At 32.2% G+C, this 22,511-nt stretch overlaps 1 protein-coding gene across 2 annotated transcripts in view; it reads right to left on the bottom strand.

The window, feature by feature from the left end:
* LOC110115682 (26S proteasome non-ATPase regulatory subunit 12 homolog A) overlaps window positions 1-20,510 on the bottom strand; it is a 44,837-nt gene extending 24,327 nt beyond the window's left edge. The window contains exons 1-7 of one of the 2 annotated variants that reach the window (XM_028698006.1): window positions 20,315-20,510; window positions 19,856-20,044; window positions 18,305-18,412; window positions 18,081-18,185; window positions 17,918-17,974; window positions 17,633-17,829; window positions 70-169 (exon numbers count right to left, since the gene is read on the bottom strand). In XM_028698006.1, the coding sequence (XP_028553839.1) occupies window positions 70-169; window positions 17,633-17,829; window positions 17,918-17,974; window positions 18,081-18,185; window positions 18,305-18,412; window positions 19,856-20,044; window positions 20,315-20,317 (759 nt within the window). In that variant the 5' untranslated portion in view covers window positions 20,318-20,510. The remainder of the gene's footprint in view (window positions 1-69; window positions 170-17,632; window positions 17,830-17,917; window positions 17,975-18,080; window positions 18,186-18,304; window positions 18,413-19,855; window positions 20,045-20,314) is intronic. The other variant, XM_020849021.2, reaches the window with a different exon arrangement.
* Between the last annotated feature and the right edge of the window lie 2,001 nt (window positions 20,511-22,511).

The raw sequence follows: 22,511 nt of genomic DNA, 5'->3' as shown, positions 1-22,511 counted from the left end.
GAAAAAAAATCATTATAAATGGCTTCAAAGTCAAAATATATCAAATGCCAAATAAGAAGAGGAAATTACTGGTATCCATTGCGATTGATTCTCCTGAACCGATCCAATTCCATATATTGCCTTATAACAACGAGAAATTTCCAGATAATCATTGCTGTGTGAATGGTATCTGTACCAAATAAATAGTAGTGCCTTAAATTAGAAAATCAAAGAAAAATCTCTATTGCAGTAAGAGTAATCAGAGAAAATAAATCAGTTATTGAAATGCACTGAATCCACGATTACATATCTAACATTATAAGGCATCCAATAGCATTTTCCAGTTTTGGAGATTAAGGAGGTCAACTTTAAGTGTATTTATAATACTATATTTTGTCTTCAACATAATGTGGATCGTTAACTTAAACTTTTCCTCTTATGATGAAGATTCTTCACCAAAGATGGTCTTTTAAAACAAGAAAGAGAAATGAAGTTCCACAGACAATATGAAGAAGAGTAATCATAATCATCATTTGCATAATCTCAACTGTTTTGGGATAGTTTATGAATCATCATTCTCTATTCATCATTTTTTAGTGTTATATGAGGTGTTAAAACTATTTTTTGCGTATAGATAAAACAATCCTTATTTTGATAAACAAAACATCATTGCACATACAGATATTCTAAGACATTTCAACATTAGTATCATTACAAGAACAAAGAGCATTAAGCATATGGTATCTATAACACTGAAAAGGCAGGGTACATCCATAATGTGTTCACACATGTCCAACAAAGTCAGTCTACCCATACATGTTGAACAAACATAAAACTGGCACATGCTTATATGAAATTCGTAAGTAGGTATATCGCTATAAGCTACTTTTGCAGCTATGCTAGTACAATTTGACTATATTAGGATGGTGATGATGACATTTATAGTTTGTCTTCTTTTTCAGAGATCCCTCCTATCTGTAATATGGGAATGAGCACAACGGTATAGGGAACATGCAAATAAAACAAACACCACTCTCCAAATATAAAGTGTTTTTCAATTAAAATGTTTCTCTATGTTTAACACTCCCCAGGTTGGAGCATATATATCAATTAGCTTCATCTTGTTATAAAATCATGAGAAAAAGAACCCAAAGCATCATAAAAATATTAGCCACTTGAATTGAACTGGAGACTTGATAAGTGACAATCTTCTAGAGCATATAGCATCACAAAAAAAGACAATCAAGCTCAATATGGTTTATCCATTCATGGAACACAAAGCTGTTAGCGATGCAAATAGTTGCACAATTGCAAAAAAAAGTACAAAATCATAGACTATGAAGTAGGGAAATCAAACTATCTTAACAAAATTGTTACCAATATCATTTCACATGCCAAATAAGTCATAGCTCTATATTTAGTCTCAACATTGAATCTGGTCATAACAATTTGTCTCATAATTTTCTAAGTGATCAAATTTCCTCCAATTCAATCACAAAATCCAAAAGTTGAATTATTATTTTCAATGGAGCCAACATAATCAACATGAAAAACTACTTGCACATTAAAATACTCAGACTTGATATAAAGTTACCCTTCTATACGATAAGTATGCATTGAACAACCTCCCAATGTTTTTACTTGAGATTTTGAATATGTTGGCTCACAACAACAACAAAGGATATGTTTGTCTAGTTGCAATTAACTAGAACAATTTTCCAACTAATATTTTATATTGAGATAGGTCATTAAAGGATTGCTCATTATCAGAACTAGATTGAGTATGTGTAAGAGTATCAGTAGGTTTACAAATTATAAGATCTCTTTGAGGACATCAGTGGGGTTTTTTTCCGAAAATACCTCTTTCTGTAGTAGGTAAATTCTACTTCAAAAAAATACTTTGGAGCATTCTAAATCTTTAGTCACAACATTTTTGTAGATAGTGTTCAACCTCAAAGATTCTCTTTTTGTCACTCCCAGTGAGTAAAAGAATATCAATACAAACTATCAACATCATGGAGCCTGTTGGTGTATGCTTGACGAAAATGGAATTATTTGTAGTGCGAATGTGAAAAACAATCTCGACAAGAACTCAAAAGAATTTTTCAAAACATGCATATGGGCTCTGTTTCAACGATAAACGATATCGATCAATTGAACTATCAAAGTGAAATTAGACAATGACCATCCATCAAAAAATAATTGGTTTAACCCCATAAGGGGGACCAAATTGCATATATGACAACTTCGTAAGGCATGCATCTTAACAGTCATAACATGTTTCCACAAAGGATTCAGTAGAACTTCCTAATATGTGCTTGGAATAGCTACATATGGTAGGGGCAAGGCAAGCATATGAAAGAAAGAAGAAAGTTGATCAAACGGCATAAAATTGAATGGAATGATTGTATGGAAAATGATAAATGAAGATTAAATACTTCATTAGTAGGTGGATTCGTAGTCGATTCTAATAATGTGCAAGGAGATGGCATTGTGGAAGGTGCTCGATATCATCAAGAGTAAACCTTTAGTTGCATTCAAGCAGATATATGAGCTTCAATAGGAAAAGGAATAGGCAATGAATATGACTCCAAAGGAAATGTAGAAAAGAAAAGTGTGGTCCCATGAAAAAGTAATACATCGGCTAGGAGAATCATAATATTTATGGCTTTTTTGAGATTGATATTACACAAGAAAGATATGTCAAATGCTACAATGAGAAATCATGTTGTGCAAAATAAAAGCATGACAAAATAGACAATCAAATATCTAAGTTGTAACCAAAAACTTAAGCTTTGTTAGGATAAAAATGAGAAATTGGTTAAAGATCATTGAGAGAGTGAACAAGGTTATCAATAGCAGGCCAATAGTAGCAAGAAATTCATATGGAACATTAAACTCCAAGCAGCATCAAGAAGATGACAATTTTTGCATTAAGTAACAACATTATATTGAGAGGCATGGGAACAAGAGGTTTGATTAGTAATGCAACTATCAAAACAAACTCGTGAAACTAAGATTATAAATATTCCATAGTAACATTCATATAAAACATTGAAGTCCCAGTAAAATCAAGTAGATCATGATTTTTGCAGGCAATAACAGCATTCTGTTGAGATGCATATGGAAAAAAGGTATGATAAAAAATAACACTATGAAAATGTAAATCATGAAATAAAGATTGCATAAAGTCCAAAACATTATCACTATGAAAGGTTTTATCTAATTTACAGAATTGAAAACTATATTTCTTCATAAGGAATTTGAAATATATTAATCACCCATGATTGATATTTGAGTAAATAAACTCATGTTTTCCAAACAAAAAATTATCAATTAATGTAGCAAAATAACAAAATCCTAGGTGAGTAAGAATAGTACTAGGAGCTAAAATTCTGAGTGGACAAGCTCAAAAGCAAGATTTTGATGGCTAATGGAAGAAGGAAAAGACACACGACAATGTTCCATGCATAATAGTCAAACTTAGAGAGAGATGATGAAGAAAAACATAATATGAAGACCTGCTAGGAGATGGTGTCCAACGACATTGTCATGGATATGGAAACTTGGTGAAGAAAGACTAGAAGGCCAAGCAATTATTATGTACTGAACTTCACCCATTTCAATACCAGCAATCATCTTCCTTGAGCTAATATTCTTTTAAAAATAATGAGGGATTGAAAGTTGTTGAATAATGATGGTTTTTAAAGACTGTGATAGGAAGTGGGTGCAATTTCCTAGAAATCAGCGAACGAAAATAAGAAATTAGAAAGAAAAACACACCAAAATGATTTTTATTATAAGATATATATGAAAGAAAATAGCAAGATACAGTTGAATCTTCAATTGGAAAGGAAGATCCGTGATGTAGGCAAGGGGGGGTCAAACATTTTGGGTCCTTCTGTTCTTTGGGCTGCTTGCTGCCTCTCGGTTTGGGCCTTGGCTGCTCTCGGGTTGGGCTTTGACTGCATTGGTTTTGAGCTAATAATTTGGGATCTACTTGGTTCTAGCTCATTAATGCTTGAACTAATGTTAGCTCATTAATATGAGGAGTTATTGCACTTGAAAGCTCATTATATGGAGTTTGGAACCTTACCGCTTCCCCTTCTTTGTGTCTCCTCGGTTCCTCCCTTGGTGATGTTTCCGTGGATGGTTCTTCTCCCTTTGCTGGCTGCTGGTTCCAGTCCCCTTTGTGCCTTTTCGATTTGTTCCCTGGCTGCTTTCCTGTGACTCCTCTACCCGGTTCATGTGCTGCCTTTTGGCTGCTGTTATGGAATTAATTTTAGCTGTTTGGGAGCTATTTTTGGGCTGTTTCTGGACAGCTGTTAGCCTTCCAAATTCCCCTATTTTAATTAGCTTAATTAATGGTTTTATGGTGGCTGTTTGGCTACTCCTTTTCCCCTATATATATTAGATGTTTTGTAATAGAAAAGAGGGAGATTATGAAGAATTTTTGGAACAAAACCTGAGAGTTTTTTCTTCCTTCTTTGGAAAAGCTTGCGAGCTTGTTACATCCCTTCCTCTTCTTCTAGGAAAGCTTGCGAGCTTCTCCTCCTTCGTCTTGGACTTCTTACCTCTTTCTTCTCTCCGCAAGTTCGACGTCATTTGTATCCTTCTTCTTCACAAATGAAATGCAAGTTTAGGTTTTTATTTTAAGTGTGTAAGCGTCGTTTTTATGTTATAAAAGTTGTCTTTTTATGATATATAAGGTGTCTCTTTTGAGTATTTTGTGTCATTTTTATTTCCTAGGAAGTGTTTTCATTTGCAAGCAAAAATTAGGGGTTTTCTTAATTTCTTGCTTGCATCAATCCAGCTCTCCTAAATCCCTAACCATCAACTAGAGCCCAAATAACCTAAGAATAAACTAAATTCAACAAATTCCTAAAACATAATTTGAAATCACCCTATTATTTACCTTAAATAGGCTCCCATAATTCCATCCCAAATCAGTCCCCTTTCCCTAAATAATTCCCTTTCAGATTTGAATTCAAATTAGATTTATTTCCCTAATTAATTCCCTCTCAATTGTAATTAAAACTTTCCTAATCAATCTCCCTTTAATTCCTCCTCCTTTTCCCTAAATAATTCCCTTTTAGATTTTGAATTCAAATTAGATCTTTTGCTTTAATAATTCTCTCCCAATTGTAATTCAAGCATTCCTAAATAATTCCCCTTTGATTAAGAACCTTCTTAAACAGCTCCCTCTTGATTAGGAAACTTTTTTATTCCCTCCCAATCAAATCGTTCAATCCATCACAATGAATGGACAATAAATTGATTAACTTTATGTGATGTACAAAACATCTAAAAGATATAATGATTATGAAAGATACACAATGCTTTTAAAAAAAAATGAGAAATGGAGAACCGACAATTACAATGATAGGAAGTAGAGATGACACGTATGAAGATTAAAAAAAATTGGCAAGAACCTATTATTTGAAAATATGCACTGAAATCTAAAGCCCGTGCATATCAACAAAGACAACTGCAATGAATACAAAGGAGATAGCATGACAAGCTAGATAAGATATCTAAGACTGAAACAAAAGGCATAATCTTCTTAGCAACCTAAGATTGCAAATATTCCAAAGTAACATTCAGATAAAACATTGAACTCCCAGTAACATCAAGTAGATCATGATTTTTGCATCTAGCAACAACAATATGATGTTGAGATGCATATGGACAAAAAGTTTGATAAATAATATCACTATGAAAATGTAAATCATGAAATTAATTGTTATGAACCGGTTGGGGTCCGGTTCAACCGAACCGGCCACCCGCCTATTATTAGAATCGCGACCCAGGAAGGGTCGCTATTCGCGAACGGAACGACGAACAGAGAGCGGGCGGACGACCGAACGTGCGAAGGAGGGATTTCGAGTTTTTCTTTCGCCATTTTTAGCAGTCGATCGCGTTGGAGGATAAGAATTGATCATTCCTTTTCATTTCTACCATTAAAGGAGTGTTATTTTGGGAGAATTTGCAACGAACGAGAGGAATGACCGAAGAGAAAGAAGGAAGAAGTTTGTGGTATTTTTCTTCCCAAAATTTTGTATAAACCCTTCTTTTAATTCTTTTAAAGCAAACATTATTCCTTGAAGGAAAAGAAGGAATTGAAATCAAGGAGAGAGAGTTTTGGAAGAGGAAGAAAGATTTTGGGAAATTTTGGAAATCCCATTGTAAGTAATTTCTATTATAAAACTATTCTTGAGTTTTATTTTGACAAAACAAGTTCATGAAAACTTTATTGATTGATATTAGAGATTTGGAGAGAGGTTCGAGGCTGTATCCTACGCCGAAGGCCTGAAAAGTTCAAAGTGGGTAATTAAGCTTGTGAAAATTTTTACTAGTTATTTTCATTTCAAAATTCAAATTATATTCATATAATTGATTGTATTTTATACATGCTATTCCATTTGAAGATAGTTATAAATGAGACAATGTAAATTCTAATACATGCATTAATATCAAAATCGAAATTGTATGGATGAAACGAATGAAATATTATAAGCATGTGGAAATTTATCAATATATGTGAAAGAAAATATATGCAAAGGAAATGGAAAATAATTGAAATGCATATCTATACATCTAAGAATACTAATACATAAACATTAAAGGAAAATGACATAGTATCAAATGAAACAAAAAAAAGGAAAAGGTTATGCATGTAAAGTATACAGAAGTTCACCCTCGTATGGTACTGGCTGGGGAAGCAACGTACCCGTGCACGTAAAAAAGGAAAAAGGTAATGGAAATGGATAAACGAAATGGAAATGGTTGTACCTTTGAGTACATTTAGACGGTGCTCCTGTATGAATTTAAAAAGGGAAAATGAATATAGATTAAAAGAAATGTTATGAATGAATATAATGTTATATGATGATATATATATGATTGAGAAATGTTTAAATGAAATTCATGAAAGTAAATGCATAAAGTGAAGCAAAGGTACACTAATGTAAATGTTGAACTTTATTTTATCTTAGTGATTTTCATGTTTATTAAGTGAAGATGAGAATTATCCACTGAGTTTACTAAGTAAACTCAAACCACGAGTTTAAATGTTTCAGATAAGTTCCTAAAGAAATAATGGCTGAAAGAGAAGAACATGTTTACAGATGACGAGGTGCAAATGACAACAGGTAAATTATATTTTGTGTTTTTAGTGGCTCTTTATCATGAATTGATGTAGTATTATGTTTAATGAATTTTATCGTCCGACTTTTCGTACCCGCCTCGTTAGATCGAGCATCCGGGCCGAGTCGTGATATTAATATTATATAAATTCCAAAATATTATCACCATGTAAGATTTTATCTAATGTGCAAAATTGAAAACATTATTTCTACATAAGGAAATTTGAAATATATGAATCACCCCTGGTTAATATTTGAGTAAATAAACTCAAGTTTCCCAAACAAAAAAGCATTAATTAACGTGGCAAAAATATCAAAATCTTAGGTGAGTGGAAATAGAACTAGGAGCCCAAAATGTTCAAGTGGACTAGCTCAAAAACAAGATTTTGATGGCTAATGGAAGAAGGAAAGGACACACGACAATGTTACATGTAAAATAATCAAACTTTCAAAGAGATGAGGAGGAAAAGATAAACATGAAGTCTGCTGGGAGGTTGTGGCCAATCATATTGCCATGGATATGGATGGTGCAAGAAAGAGCAAAAGGCCAAGCAAAAGTAACGGACTTCATCGATTTCAATACCACCAGTCGTCATGTTTGAGTTAATACTCTTAAGAAAAAAATGACGGGCTGAAATCTAGTGAACAATGATGACTATTTTTAAAACAATTAATAGATAGTAAATTAATAAAAATTATGCAACATACAAAACATTTGAAGAAGATAATGATTAAGAAGGATACATAATGCCTTTTCAAAAAATGAGAGGAAGAATCAAAATTACAATGATAGGCAATAGAGATAGCATGTAAGGATAAGAATAGTTGACAGTCACCTATTATATGAAAAGATCGACCGAAATCTAAAACCCGTGCCATATCAACAAAGACAACTACAGTGCCATATCAACAAAGACAACTACAGTGAATACAAGATATGCAACAAGATATGCAAGATTGCAAAAAAAAAATAGTAATAATCTTCCTGGGAAATAGCAACTAAGCCAGAGAACAAAGCACTATGAGTAGGCATAGATGGGTCGATTATATAAGAATTCTAAGTAATGGTAACCAAATTTCTCCCAACAACATTCCAAAGGATAATTCGTGATTGCAATGAGGATGGAAAGAAAAAGCATCACAGCCACATCCACAGCGAGCACTAGTATGGTGTTCATGTCCACGACTCCCATTATCAACCGTGGAGACAGCAGCCAAAGCTGATTGATTATAAATTGAAGCGCATAAAATGGAGAGCTCGATGACACCAAAAAGTCATAAGAGAGGGGCCAAAATGTTTGGAAATATTTAGTCAACCATTAAATGAGATTACACACCCTACAGTGAAAGATTCAGACCGGAGATAAATTCAGCAATCAAAAATTCTTGTTATTTTTTCCTGCCAATGAATCGTGTTAGTAGTCAAAGGGCGTAACTCAAGTAACTCATCACATTTATCTCATAGTGTGTCATATAATTCTTGGATCTACATATTATATTGTTGGAGAGAAAAAATCTTAAAAAGAGTAAAAAACAAAATAGATATTTCTTTCAAAAAAGCAAGTGGAACGAAGCCCAACATCTTCTTGCTTGAGTTTTGAAACATTACAATGAGGCAATTGAAGATTCATTAAGCAACCATCTAAAAGCATTGTAACCAGATGTTTGCCATTTGGAAAACTTGATAGTGTTAATACTATGCAAAGGAGATACAGCGAGATTGAATTTATCATAAGAGCCGACCAAGACTCAAAAAGCCCTCAACCATAAGAAACAATTAGTTCCATTAAATTTTAGAACAGCACTAATGGTTGATGAGCTATTCAAACAAATAAGAAAAGAGAAGAAATACCGAAACCATTGAAGCATAAGAAAGAGAATCAAAGAATTTCATATTTGATTCAAATAATTGAGAACAAGGAATTAGAAAGCGAACGTGCCCTAAAAGCAAGTGAGTGTTAATAAGCACAATAGATGGCTGCGGTAGAGAGTAGTAGGCACATATGCAAGCACTGAAAAGTGTCATTGTGAACACTAGCTTTAACAAGAGGTGCAATTGCAAGCAAAGGTACGTGTGGGTGAGCTAGGTTGTGGGCAAGCGTGGGTAAGAGTGTGGGGTCAAATGCAAGTACTGCGGGTGGGATTGCATGGAGGCAGCTAGTGTAAATTGCAAGAGAGTATGACTGAGCGGCATTTGTGGAATCGCAAGAATGTGAGAGCATAAATGCAATTGACAAGAGCAATGCGAGCATGAATGAGGGTGCCAAAGGTAAGTGTGATCTGTCAAGTAAACACAAAGGTGGAATTGGGAGGGGTAACAATGCACAGGATCACGAATGAGGAATCGACATACACAAGCATGGAGTAGGCCAGGATTAAGAGCGGCAATAGGAGTAGAAGGGGAATAAGAGGAGGGTGTGGCACATATGGTTTCGGATTTTCGTTCTCTTTGATACCATGTTGACGAAGAAAAGATTTTCATGTGTCATATTGAATAAAGATCCCTTGGATTTATAATTAGGTATCAAGTAAAATGGAAACAACCAAGTAAACATATACAAGTCTCCAAATATAAAATGTTTTCCTATTATAATGTTGATCTATATCTAACAAACTTTACCAAGAAATTCACCGTTGCAAATATGCTTAAAATAAAATCTCCTCCCATCTTACAGCTTTTAACAGATAAAAGCTAATGTAATTTAAATTTTTCTCAGTTCTTGTACACCAAGAACAAACTAAAATAGAGAGGTTTGCAAAATGCAGCATATTAAAGAGGGAAGTACAAGGAAAATATAAATAATTTCTAACTATGGGTTTGGCGTAAGAATAATAAGAAAGAGGCAACCAAATATCATAACTTGGTTTAGGTCTCTAGACAAGCTAAAATTCCATATTTCAATTTAACGAGAAACAAAGATCAACTCATCCAACTAGATGCAAATTCACATACCGGGATGTATAGCAGCACTTACTGTGTGTATTAAGGCTTACAAAGAGGATGTAAATAAATCAAAAGTAAAAAACAATTATTTCATATTTCACTCATCAAAATATCAAATTAAAAGAGTTAATCTTGAATAAAGATTTATTTCTTTGATAAATTGATGGAAATAATTATGTAAGGAACATAACATACTAGAATGCCCTAGGTTCCAACTTATCTCCATCACTAGAATTATGAAAAAAACAACATGCACAAATAAAAAAGAGAATAAATCAAATAAAGAAAAACAAAGTATGTTGGCTAAATCCTAAAGAAAACAATTATCATTTCTTGTATAAGGATCCAACAGGAAAGGCCAAAACTAATTGTAACACCTACAAGGCGTAACCTTGCACACTTTCTATAGCAAAAATTTTTAACAAATAAGTATAATATCATTGATAATGAATGCTATGAAGCCAATTGTATTCATTTTATTAATAATTTTTTTTTAAATATTATCTATTCAGATAACTTTGAAGTGAAAAAAAAAATTGTGAGGTTCCTTTCACTGTCTCATCCAAATCACATTAAGCTTTTGAGAAATCCCATGACAGATGAAATACATCATATCAAACCTTAGTCCTAAATCTATGTTAACAATCAAGAAACAAACGAACAAGCTAACACATTTGCTTTCTGTTATTAGCAGTTCAGACTGTGGAAAACGTAGTTATTGAAGACATTACAAAAAGTAACATCAAATTGAAAAGTTACTGGTATGCCTTTGCTCCATAAATATATGCTATTATTTAAATTTATATTACCATGCCCTTCAAATTCTGTGAAGCGGATACCCAAAGCATTCAATGTCATTATCTGAACCAAGAGACTATTGATTAATCAAAAGAGAAAATAACCAAATTGGTCGCTTGACTCTTTATCAAAGACCAAAATAGCCCCCAACTATATTTAAGGCCCATTTTGATCTCTCAAATTTTTTAAAAGGAATCAAAATAGACCCACCATGAGACTATTTTGATTCTTTTTAAAAGATTTGAGGGATCAAAATGACCCTTCAGTATAGATGAGGATCATTTTGATCCTTCAATAAAGAGTCAGAGGGCTATTTTGTTCTTTTTTCTCATTAATCAAAAAATAACTGCTCCAAACCTAACCGGATAGATTCTCCAACATCTCTATCCTTAGTTTGGACTCTATCACATGCCTCTCCCCTTTCTTTTCCCTCATTATTGCACCTTTCATTTACCATGCATTTATTCTTTGTTGGTATTCTTCTATTAGTCCCATAATTACTTCTACCAAGCTCTCTCAATTTCAGGTTTTAGCCTAATTATATATCATGTCTTCAATCTTTATTGATCGATACCAATTTGCTCCTTAGAGCATGCAGGTTCTCAAGCCATTAACCTCTCCAAGGAATTCTAATATTGTAAATCAAATTCTCATATTGGATTGGAAAAACATACTTGTAACCAGCATAAAGCATAGCGAGCTACTAGTCATATGGATTAAATGCTTGCTAGTTTTGGTTAAATACCAAGAAACAAATGAACTCCCTCCCTAACATATTTGCTTTCCAATTTGTACTACAACATAGCAGCCAAGAAAAAGTAGAACATGGTAACAGAAACCAGACCACAATACCTATCATCAAATTATTTTGAATAGTTACTATTACAACCTTGCCCCACAAATCTATACTACCATTTGGAAGGTGCTTGAACGTATTTCGAGAGGCTATCAAATACATTCAACCTTATTATACTAAGCAAACAATTACTGAGTCATCGAAAAGTAACTGCTCCAAAACTAAACAGTTAGATACTTTCCAATATCCCACTGCTCAGATTCATTGACACATCTCCAAATTCTTGGGCCGCAGCATCCATTTCTTCTCCATTGACTCTTCTAGCGGTCTATGAATATTTCTACCAAATTCACACATTTTAAAGTATTGGAGTAATTCAACATCTTCTTTCTTCATTCTTCACTGATCCTATCAACTTTCTCCTTAGAGCTTGTAGTTTCTAAAAACAGTGATTCATCCAATAAATCCAAATGTATATACAAATACTCAAATTAGATAGATAAAAAAAGCATCTCTAAATAGCATAACCATAGCAAAGTAAACTGACTGATCCATGGATCTATCTGCTTGCTTTTATGGGATTTTTATTTTAACATCTTGGATCTATCATTTAGAAAAGGTTTTTATTCTCTCATTTTTGCGGTTGAAGCATTTTTTACAAGTTGTTAAGGATACCAATTTTGCTCTCCAATACATCTAAAATGATTCTTCTCTCCAATTTATCCAAATCTTCTATATCAGAGTTTCATATTCAAATGCAAAAAAAAAATTCCAACAACATATGGTGTGATAAGCAAACCTTTTTTTTTTATTTCTAAAATACTCTTTTAAATGTATTACTCAAAGTCATTTAGATGTTTTTTGTTGTCGTTTGAAAAAGTGTGATGAAAACATTATCGTTGCTGGGTCCCAAGTTCTAGATAAGAAAATTTGAAGTTGTGTTAGGTAGTCGATAGCTAGTATAAAATTTGTCGAACAATTATAACATGAATTCTTAAATTTATTGTGTTGATGCTAGGGTGTTCCCTAGAAATGACGCTTTGTATGGCCTGAATATAGCGAAATGTGTACAAGGGCCGCTGCACCGACGTTGAATCAGTATTAAATAAAAAAGGGTTCCCACATCATGGGCGGATTTGGATAAATAAGCTAGTCCAAGAAACTAGAAGTAGGATAAGTTCTCTTACATGCAAATTAGAATTAATAGATATTATAATTTATAGAAAGATAAATATTCTAGGTATTCAGAAAACTAAATGGATTAAAGAAAAGGCTAAGAAAATTAATAGTTTATGATTTAAACTATGGTATTCAAATAGGAGTCGTACTAGAAATGGTGGTGTGATTATAAATAATAGTTTGAAGGAAAATATTGAAAAAATTAATAAAATTATAGATATAATTATAGTTTTAAAGGTCATTATTGATGCTAAGATTATTAATATTATAAGTGCTTATATTTCTCACGTAGGTTTGGATATGTATTTAAAATTAAAATCTTGAAATGACTTGAAGAAATCATACAAATGATACCTCTTAAAGAATGAGTTTTTATTGGAGTAGATTTAAATGCACATGTTAGTTGAGTGATAGAAGATCTTAAAAGCATTCATGGTGTATATAAGTACGAAGTGACTAATGCAGGTGATATGATCATATTAGATTTTGCTCTAACATATAATTTGTAATTGCTAATATCTTATTTAAGAAAAAAAAAGTAGCATCTTACTACTTATAAGAATGGACATAGTAAAACTCAAATTGACTAGTTTTTATAAGGAAAATATATCTTTTAATCTGCAAAGATTGTAAAGTCATTCCAAATGAATATTTATGTACTAAACATCACTTATTAATTTTGAACTTTAAGATGAGAGGTGGAATATAAAAATAAATTAAACTGTTGCATTATAATTAGAATGAGGCATTTAAAGAATACAAAAAATATATTTTTGAGAGTAAGATTCAAAATCTTAAGATTTGGATTATTCATGAGGAAGCGAAATTTATGTGGAAAAAGTAATCATTTTGATATTAAGAATTTTGGAACGTATATGTTTGGAGAATTAAATGGAAAAGCTTCTAATAGTAAAAATAATTGTGGTGGAATCAAAATATGCAACAAAAGATAAAAAATAAAAAAATTTATTATAAAAATTGGTTTAGAAATAAAAGCACAAAAAAATGGAAAAGATATATAAGGGCTCGTAGGGAGTCTAAGAAAACAATATGCAATGTATTAGATTAGATACTAAGGAGGGAAAAAATATATATGTATAATTTAGCCAAGCAAAAACATAGGAGAAATAAGTATCTAGCTCAAGTGAAATATATTAAAGAGCAAGATAAAAAAGTACTTTTCTTAGAAAAGAATATTCAACATTGATGGTTGAGATATTTCAATAAACTTTTCAGTGTAAATTGTGAGAATACAATTGACTTTAGAGACCTTAGCACCATATATTAAAGTAGAGATTTTTATTTTAATCATCTTATTAGTAAATTTTAATTTGAAGAGGCTTTAAAGAAATAAAATGTGAAAAAATAATAGGACATGATGGTATTTCCAATAAAGGTGTAAAAACACTTGGGAGATTAAGAAATTTATTAGCTTATTAAATTTTTTAATATTATTTTGAAGACTAAAAATATGTCAAATGAGTGAAGGAATGTGTTGGTTCGTATTTTTAAGGATAAAGGTTATACATAAAAGTGTGTGAATTATAGAGAATTAAGTTACTATGCCATACATTAAAATTATGAGAGAGTAATTTTGCATAGGTTACGACGTGATGCTAATGTTTCTCAAAATCAATTTGGATTCATGTCGGGTAGGGGTAGGTTTATTATAGAAATTATACATTTGTTAAGAGGGAGAGAGTAAGGAGGATAAACATATGATATTTATTAATTTAGAAGAAACATATGATAAAGTTTCAAGAGAAGTGCTCTAGAGACTGGAAAGTTCTAAAAAAAAGTTAATAATGCTTATATTTAAGTCATTAAGGATATGTATAGAGGAGATGCGACATGTGTTCAAACACACGATGATTTGACAAAGTATTTACCTATTTCAGTTGGATTACATCAAAGATCAACTTTGAGCTTATATATTTTTGCTTTAGTCATAGATGTTCTTACTAGACATTTGCATGAGGATGTACCATGGTTTATGCTTTTTGCTAATGATATTATTCTTGTTGATAAAACAATAGAGAGTTTAAGGAAACTTTGAATTATGGAGGTCAATTTTAGAGTTTAAAAGTTTTCGTTTGAGTAGATCTAAAATCGAATACATTGAGTGTAATTTTAGTAGTAATAGATCTAGTGGGAGGAATGTGACCTTGAGTGATCAAGTCATTAAAAAGAGTACATGATTTAGATAATCGGGTCAATTGCTCAAAGTGATGGTGAACGGAGTGGGGATATTATTAGTAGAGAATTCAAGTTGGATGGTCAAAGTGGAGAAATGCATCGGACATATTTTGTGATAGAAAAGTACCCATCAAACTTAAGGGAAAATCTTATAAGAATGTGGTGAGACTTGCAATGCTTTATGGCTCAAAATGTTGTGCATTAGAAAAGAAGCATAAAATTAAATGTTCTGGAGATGATGATGCATAGGTGAATGAGTTGCGTTACACTTAGAAATAAAATACAAAACGAGTATATACATGAAAAGGTTGGAGTAGTTCTAGTGGTAGATATGATTACAAAGAGTCGCCTTGAATGGTTTGGTCACATAAAGCATCAGCTTTCCAATGACCTGATTGGGAAAGTAGATGCATTAGATCCAACCTATGATAAAAAAGATAGAAGTAAACCTAAAAAGACTTAGTTAGAAAGTATTATAAATGATATTTTATTAGATTTAAATGAGAATTTGACTGTTGATAGAACACAATAGAAAAAAAAGATTTATGTAACCGACCCCACTTAGTGGGACAAAAACATAATATTGTTGTTGGCAATCAGATAAGGGTTGAGAGTTTCTAATGCAACTTAGTATGAAATACAAAAAAATTCACAATCGACAAGTTAAACGTTCATAATTTTAGCAAAAACTTGTCACAGTTAATGTAAGAACGATAAACATACTTTCTTATCAACAAAGGATTCTAATCAGCATTTAATGTTCAATAATTTTCTACATGTCATAGGGTACTATCAAGTCCTCAAATGACCCAATATAGCAAACACATTCTATGGCAATGAAATTAAAAATAGCATGTTTACATACATCCAAAAAGAATTCCAATATTATAAACAATTTTTCCTTCAAATTTTGCATTAAGAAATCACCGAAATAGAAAAATTCCTATAAAACAGGACAATGGTGATGTGGGGCTATATCAAGGAGATCACGAGACATACAGTAGCATAATGGTGTACTGAGCAAGGCACAATGGTGTAACGGGCAAGGCTGGACAATAACCCAATGGGTAAACAACCATAAGGCGACAACTACCACAAAAGTGAAAACAATTGGGGCAGTAAGAGAAACCAGTGGGCAAAATATAAACCGAGAATGGCAGGAGAGCATAGTGATGGGCAACAACAACAATAACAAGGACAGTAGTTGGAATACATCAACAGAAGCACATTAAAATTATTTCCAAACTTGAAACTTCTAAACTCCTTGTTTGTAGATTGAAATTCCATGGATTTAGAGGTGAAATCATGTAGTGATAAGTCAGACTTAATAGACTTTCAAACTACTTAAAGAAAATTTCTTGTTCATATAGGAACTATCATATTGCCATGTTTTAGATAGAATAACTAAAATAAAAATAAGATTTAATGATAAAACTCATCTAAATAATCACTTTTTACATTTTTGATGCAAGTATACCTTCAGATTTTTGTCAGTTGGTGCTATAAATGAAATTTAAACATCTTAACTCTAATAGTCCTAAGAAAATTGCACTTAAAATCATATTTCTCGTATCAATCTTTTATTCATTGAATTAAAATCACATAAATGTGTTTCTCATATTAATTTTAAAAAACATTTCAATTTGTAGAAAGCCTGATAATCCCACATATATATATATATATATATATATGGGGTATGCTTGCTTAAGCATATTGAAGCATCTGTGTTTGTGCGAACCATAATAAATATGGTCTATTAAGTGCCAATTGTTTTTCTTTGGGACATTCTTTTAAAAAATTTGAGATGTTTGATATGCATTACTTCAAGCAGTGTGGAATAAAGGAGAATAAGATGCTTTATTCTTAAATGCAAAATAAGTTGAAAAGTCTGACATATGCAACTAGGAACAAAAATCCATAAAAGAAAGAAATAAATACTGCAAGAATAAGTATTTATAGAAGAACATTGATTAGCCATGTTGAAAAAAGGAACAAAAATGAATTAGACAAATAATGCAATGCACAAGATGAGAAACTAAACTCGTCCATTTGTGGAATGACGGCATAACTTCAAATGCTGACTTTTTGAAAAGGATTAGAAAGCATTTGCAATGAAAGAAGCTCATGATAGAATGCAGATAAAAGAGATTGGGTGTTCTTGTAGAAAAGAGCTAGGAAAGTTTTAAAAGAATAATTGCCGCTTTGTTTGAATAGTGAATGAAATCACCCGGACAATTGAAAAAAAGATAAGAAAATAATATCATTATTATTTTATTGAGATGAAACTATCAACTAAGTCATATGCGACGAATGCAACAAACATGATAAAAATTATGTTAATATTTTTGCACAGCTTGAATGCATAAATCCATTGCACAAATAACAAGTGCATGTTTCCTATAACCAAAGAGTCTTATGAAAACACCTCAAAATTGGTTTCCATTCTAAACAACCCTCCATGGTATGCAAGATTGAAGCCCAAAACAATAAAAGTTCATGATGCACGTGCAGCACTAAGGAATATAAATTTAACAATTGAAAAGCCTCCATCAACAAGAATAATAATTCCATGCAGAGAACAAAAGGATTGCATACCGAATCATTAGCTCATAATAAATGCGTTTCAACTCTTGGAGCGAGGGTATATCACCAGGAGCCTCTTGAACCATATTATCTCCTTCCTTGGGCTTTTTCTTTTCTTTGGAAGGATCTACATCAAAAACTCGAGGACTAATTTTCCTTGATAAAATCTGTGCGCGCACATAATCCTCACGATCTAGGCATAATCGCACCTGCATTTTTTTTACAACAGTTATTTTAGAAAGAAAAAAAAGAAAGATATCAATGAAGTACTCTGTTCGAAGATGAAGTCTGTCATACTTGCTCAAGTATGAATGCTATTTTTTCAGTTTTCGCCATTGCTCCAAAAGTTTCCACCTGAAGAATCATATATTCAACAAATAAAAAACTAGAAAAGAAGATTAAGTAATTGGAATAAACTCTTCAAAGTACAACGATATTAAAAAAAACAATCATATCTTACTGCTATTTCTTGCATCAACTCTGCAGCTTCAGCAATGAGGCCTTGTTCCTCTTTTATCTTTGCAAGTTTCTTTATCAAACGTGCCCTCTCTATCTCAACATATATCTGCAAAGTGCAAAGAAACATTAACATAAATGATCAAACAATGTCATGCATAACTAAGTTAAATGGGGCATAATTAAGCTACATAAATATGATCAATAGACGCATCATATTAGGTGAACCTTTCCAGCTGAGACATTATTCAATGCCTTGATCAACTCCACGCGCGTATCAATATCAGGTGTATCATCAATATATTGCATTGCTTGTTGTACCATAGCAGTTACAGCCTGTAAGCCAAGTGCAAAAATAACATGAGCATAATAAACAAGCAATAAGCATCCTAAAAGATCATATCACATTAAGAAACACCACTATATTTGCCTGGTAATTTCATATTAATCATTGATCTAGAGAAATTGTCGATTTATGATGCATTTACTCTAACATCAAAGAACTTTTATCAATGAAGTCTTGCTCTTTATTTCATAATGTTGTGTTTTTGTTCTATGGAAGAATTTTGTCTCTACTCTCCGAAAGACACATGAGTTGCTCAACAAGTTTGTTCATTATGGTTGTGAAGCCGTGGAGGCGGTGTGTGGAATGTCGTAGGGACTGTGTGCTTACAATATAAATCAAATTCGTAATGCTTCAGTTTTCTTTGAAAAACAATGCATTATCAAACAAATTATTATTCTTATTGCACAAGTACAAATATAATTCGTGAGAAGCAGCGGCTACTACTAAGAGGAAACAACAAGAGGATGTGCCAGTTTGAGTCCTCGTGTGCAAATAAAATAACAAAAAGCACAAGGAAAAATCTAGCAGAGCGCTAAGACATTTTTATCAATCACAAACAACATAAAAATTGTTACAAAAGCACATCAAAAGAAAGTTTCTGGTAAATTCTAAGAATGGGATTGTTGCAATGCATCCTAAGAAGAGAATAAAACTTACATTCACCCTAAGACGCTTATAATATCAACTTCCTAAAAAGTAACAGAAAAAACTTGAATGCAAAAAACCTTCAATATCAACTTTTTCCAGGCTAAATAACTATTATGTTGGTGGTGACAATATGCCTAATTAACAAATTTCAAAAAACCCTGGTGGTTTGCTCAACAAAAGACATAATATCTTGTCAATGCCTCAAAAAGTGTAGGTCCCATAAAATAGCAACTCTTAAATATTGCAACCATTTCTTCAAGCATCACACAACACCTGTACTCTTAGTACTATTGGAGACTCACTTTACTAATAAGCAAGAGCTGATTGTAGCCACACTTGAAAGGGCATTGAGTAATTTGTAGTGCTTCATTTTTTTATTATGATGAAACCAGACATAAAACTTTTACTTAATCATAAAAAAGTGTTGTATGCCCTGCAATAAAACCAAATGGCACTTATGGGCATCAGAATTACTGGAATTAGCAAATAACAACATCAAAAATTTTGCATAAATTAACCAATACATTTCTACAAAGAAATATTGCAATTTATACTTTTAGGAAGAAACTTCAAAAAGAACAAATTTGATGCTTCCAATCTCAGAGAAGCTACTATCCTAAATTTACACCTCAAAAATATTTCTACTGACCATCTATTTTATTAGTTTTCTCAAGATAAAAGTCCAGCAATTTAGCATGAAAAACTAATCAAGAACAACTGATTCAGAGCAATTCAAACCCAGAGGCAAAACAAATTAAACAACAAGATATTTCAAAAGTTGCTACCTGCTTAAGCTGTCCCCTCCTCTTTGCGATGAGTACAATTTGATCATTGAGAGTCTTCCATGCTCGAGCCTTGTAGCACAGCTCTACGATCTCGATAACTGCCTTCTTTGTCCCGGCAACATCACCGGCCAGCCTCATCTGCTTCTCCACATTCAATAGAGCATCTACCTTGGCCTCCAAATTCTCTTCCTGCAAATTAACAAACAATTAGCACCCATTCCAAAAGAGACAAAAATCGCCAAACACAAACTCTCATCAGGAATCTTCAAGAATAATCACATCCTTGCTCCTCAAAAGGGCAGATCAACCCTAGCCCTAAATCCAACATGACTGAGCATGACGCGAATGACTGGCTATAAAAATCGACCATACTTTAAAGAAGACCCCAATTGACGGGAATTATCAGTTGATAGAACAACACCCAGAAATTGGAAATCGAAGAAGGCGAATGGAGCTTACCATCTTCTCGTGTGATATTGTCGCGGAGAAGGAGAAAACCTAGGTCACCGAGGATGCGATCTGGGAAGAGAAGGGACGCGGGTTACCACTTGAAGAACCGAAGCTTAGCCTACAAGAACGAGCACCTGCAGGCGACGGCGTCACTCTAATGCGACTCCGTGACGGGCACAATGTGCTCTTACATAAGAGGGCCTCGTTTTGGACGGCTTTTTTTATTGCTTTGGGAGTTTTAATTTATTGCTTTTCAAAAATAGAGTTTTAATTATTAAAAATTTATTTTTGAAAGCAATAAAAAAATCGTCCCAAAAGAATTATAAGTTTAGCTAATTCCAATCTTAAGCTTCTTTTGAGCAACTTTCTTATAATTGTTGAAGCAATTTTTTAATCTCAAAAAATTTTAAGCTTTACATATTAATGCTAAAAAATTACTTAAAAATAATAAAATAATCTCAAACAAAATTTTAATCAAGATTATATAATTTTATTCACTTTGCCTAAAAACATATCCATTTAGATCAAATAAAATTTTAATCTTATGCTAACAGGCTTCATTTAGGACGACTTTCTTTCTTCAGTACAAAAGCTGTCCTAAATGAAGCCTAAAATTTTGTAACTACAAAACTACATTAAGAAGCAGTAAGAAAGCAGTCCCAAATGAAGCCTTAATAAAAAAAAAGGAGATTTGAATTTTTATCCTTGAAATGCTAATGAATGAGGTTGTTTAAACAAATATATACCTTCAATTTTATTTTATTCAATATCTCTCAAATTACATTTTGAATCAAAATATCTTCAATGATAAAAAATTTCTTATATTTATGAATTGTTCAATAAAGTAATAAGTTCTTCAAAATTTATTCAAATTAAGTTGAATCCAAATTTTATATATCATCCAAAAATCTACTAATGAGGCAGGTTCAGTTTAGCATCATTTGAACTCCAAATATAACAAATTTAGACTTCATTTGGAGCATTCAATATTTTCTATTTATATTTTTAAAGTTTATTTTTCAACCACAATTTTAAATATTTTTTTTAATTAAAAGAATAATGTAAAAGCTGTCATCTAAACATATATTTTTTGTTCACTACTTTTCGAAACATAAAAACAGTCAAATAGCTCCCCCAAATAAAGCTTATAGTTAAACCGAACATCATAAAGAGACAACCCCAATGACCTCAACAAGTTCTAATTGTAGTTTGAATGAGCTCAAATCAAGCATTAATTAAAATTTTTGTAACATTAATAGAAGAAACAAATTATCTCCAATTTCAAGAGCTTACATTCAAAATGAGTGTCAAGAAGCAAGAAATCCTACAAGCCTAAGATCATCAAACTGTAAGCTAAGGCTCTTAACAGTTGAGAGAACGATTTATTCAGAAATGGATGAATATAGGTCATTATTTTCTTTTTTTTATTATTGATTGTTTTCCAAAACAAAATTGCCATCAGAAAGCTCCTCCAAATAAAGCCTTGCAGTTTAACTGAAAATCCCAACGAGACAACCCCAATGACATCAGCAATGATCAAATGAGAGTTTGAATGAGCTCAAATCAAACACTTAAAACACAGTTTTTTTTTTAACATTAATTGAAGAAACAAGTGATCTCCAATTGTCGCGAGCTTACATTCAAAATGATTGTCAAGATGCGAGAAATCTAACAAGCCTAAGATCATCAAACTTTGAGGTTATTGTGGCTCTTAACAGTTGGAATAAGCAAATGAATCGACATGGATCATTCTATTATGTTTCGAGACTTTGGCCAAAATAACAAAAATGTCACTCTCAAATAAATTAATCCTCATTCTTCATAAGAAACAGATCTTTAATGGAAACAGAAGAGAATATGGACACTTGAAGAATAACAGTTCATTTGAACAACTGTTAAAAAAAAGGTCACTTGAAGAACTATAGAGCATTGTTTGATATTTGACATCAAATATCAACTGTTATCACACATATGTTATCGATCAACTATCATCGCCTAACCATCAGTATCCATCCATTGTCATCTAACCACCATCACTCGATCATTATTATCTAACCATCATTATTTGATTATAATTGCCTAATTAATATTATATGTCACTATCGCCAAACTAATATTGTTTGATCAATGTCATCATCCTTCAACTATGTTTCTAGTATTCTCCACCGCATTCTCAAGATGGCAAGCTTATATTATAGATTTCGTA

This window comes from Dendrobium catenatum, unplaced genomic scaffold (assembly GCF_001605985.2).
Source record: "Dendrobium catenatum unplaced genomic scaffold, ASM160598v2 fragScaff_scaffold_1028, whole genome shotgun sequence".
Classification (NCBI taxonomy): domain Eukaryota; kingdom Viridiplantae; phylum Streptophyta; class Magnoliopsida; order Asparagales; family Orchidaceae; genus Dendrobium; species Dendrobium catenatum.
Note: the sequence above shows the minus strand (reverse complement) of the source record. Positions and strands in the feature narration are given on the sequence as shown.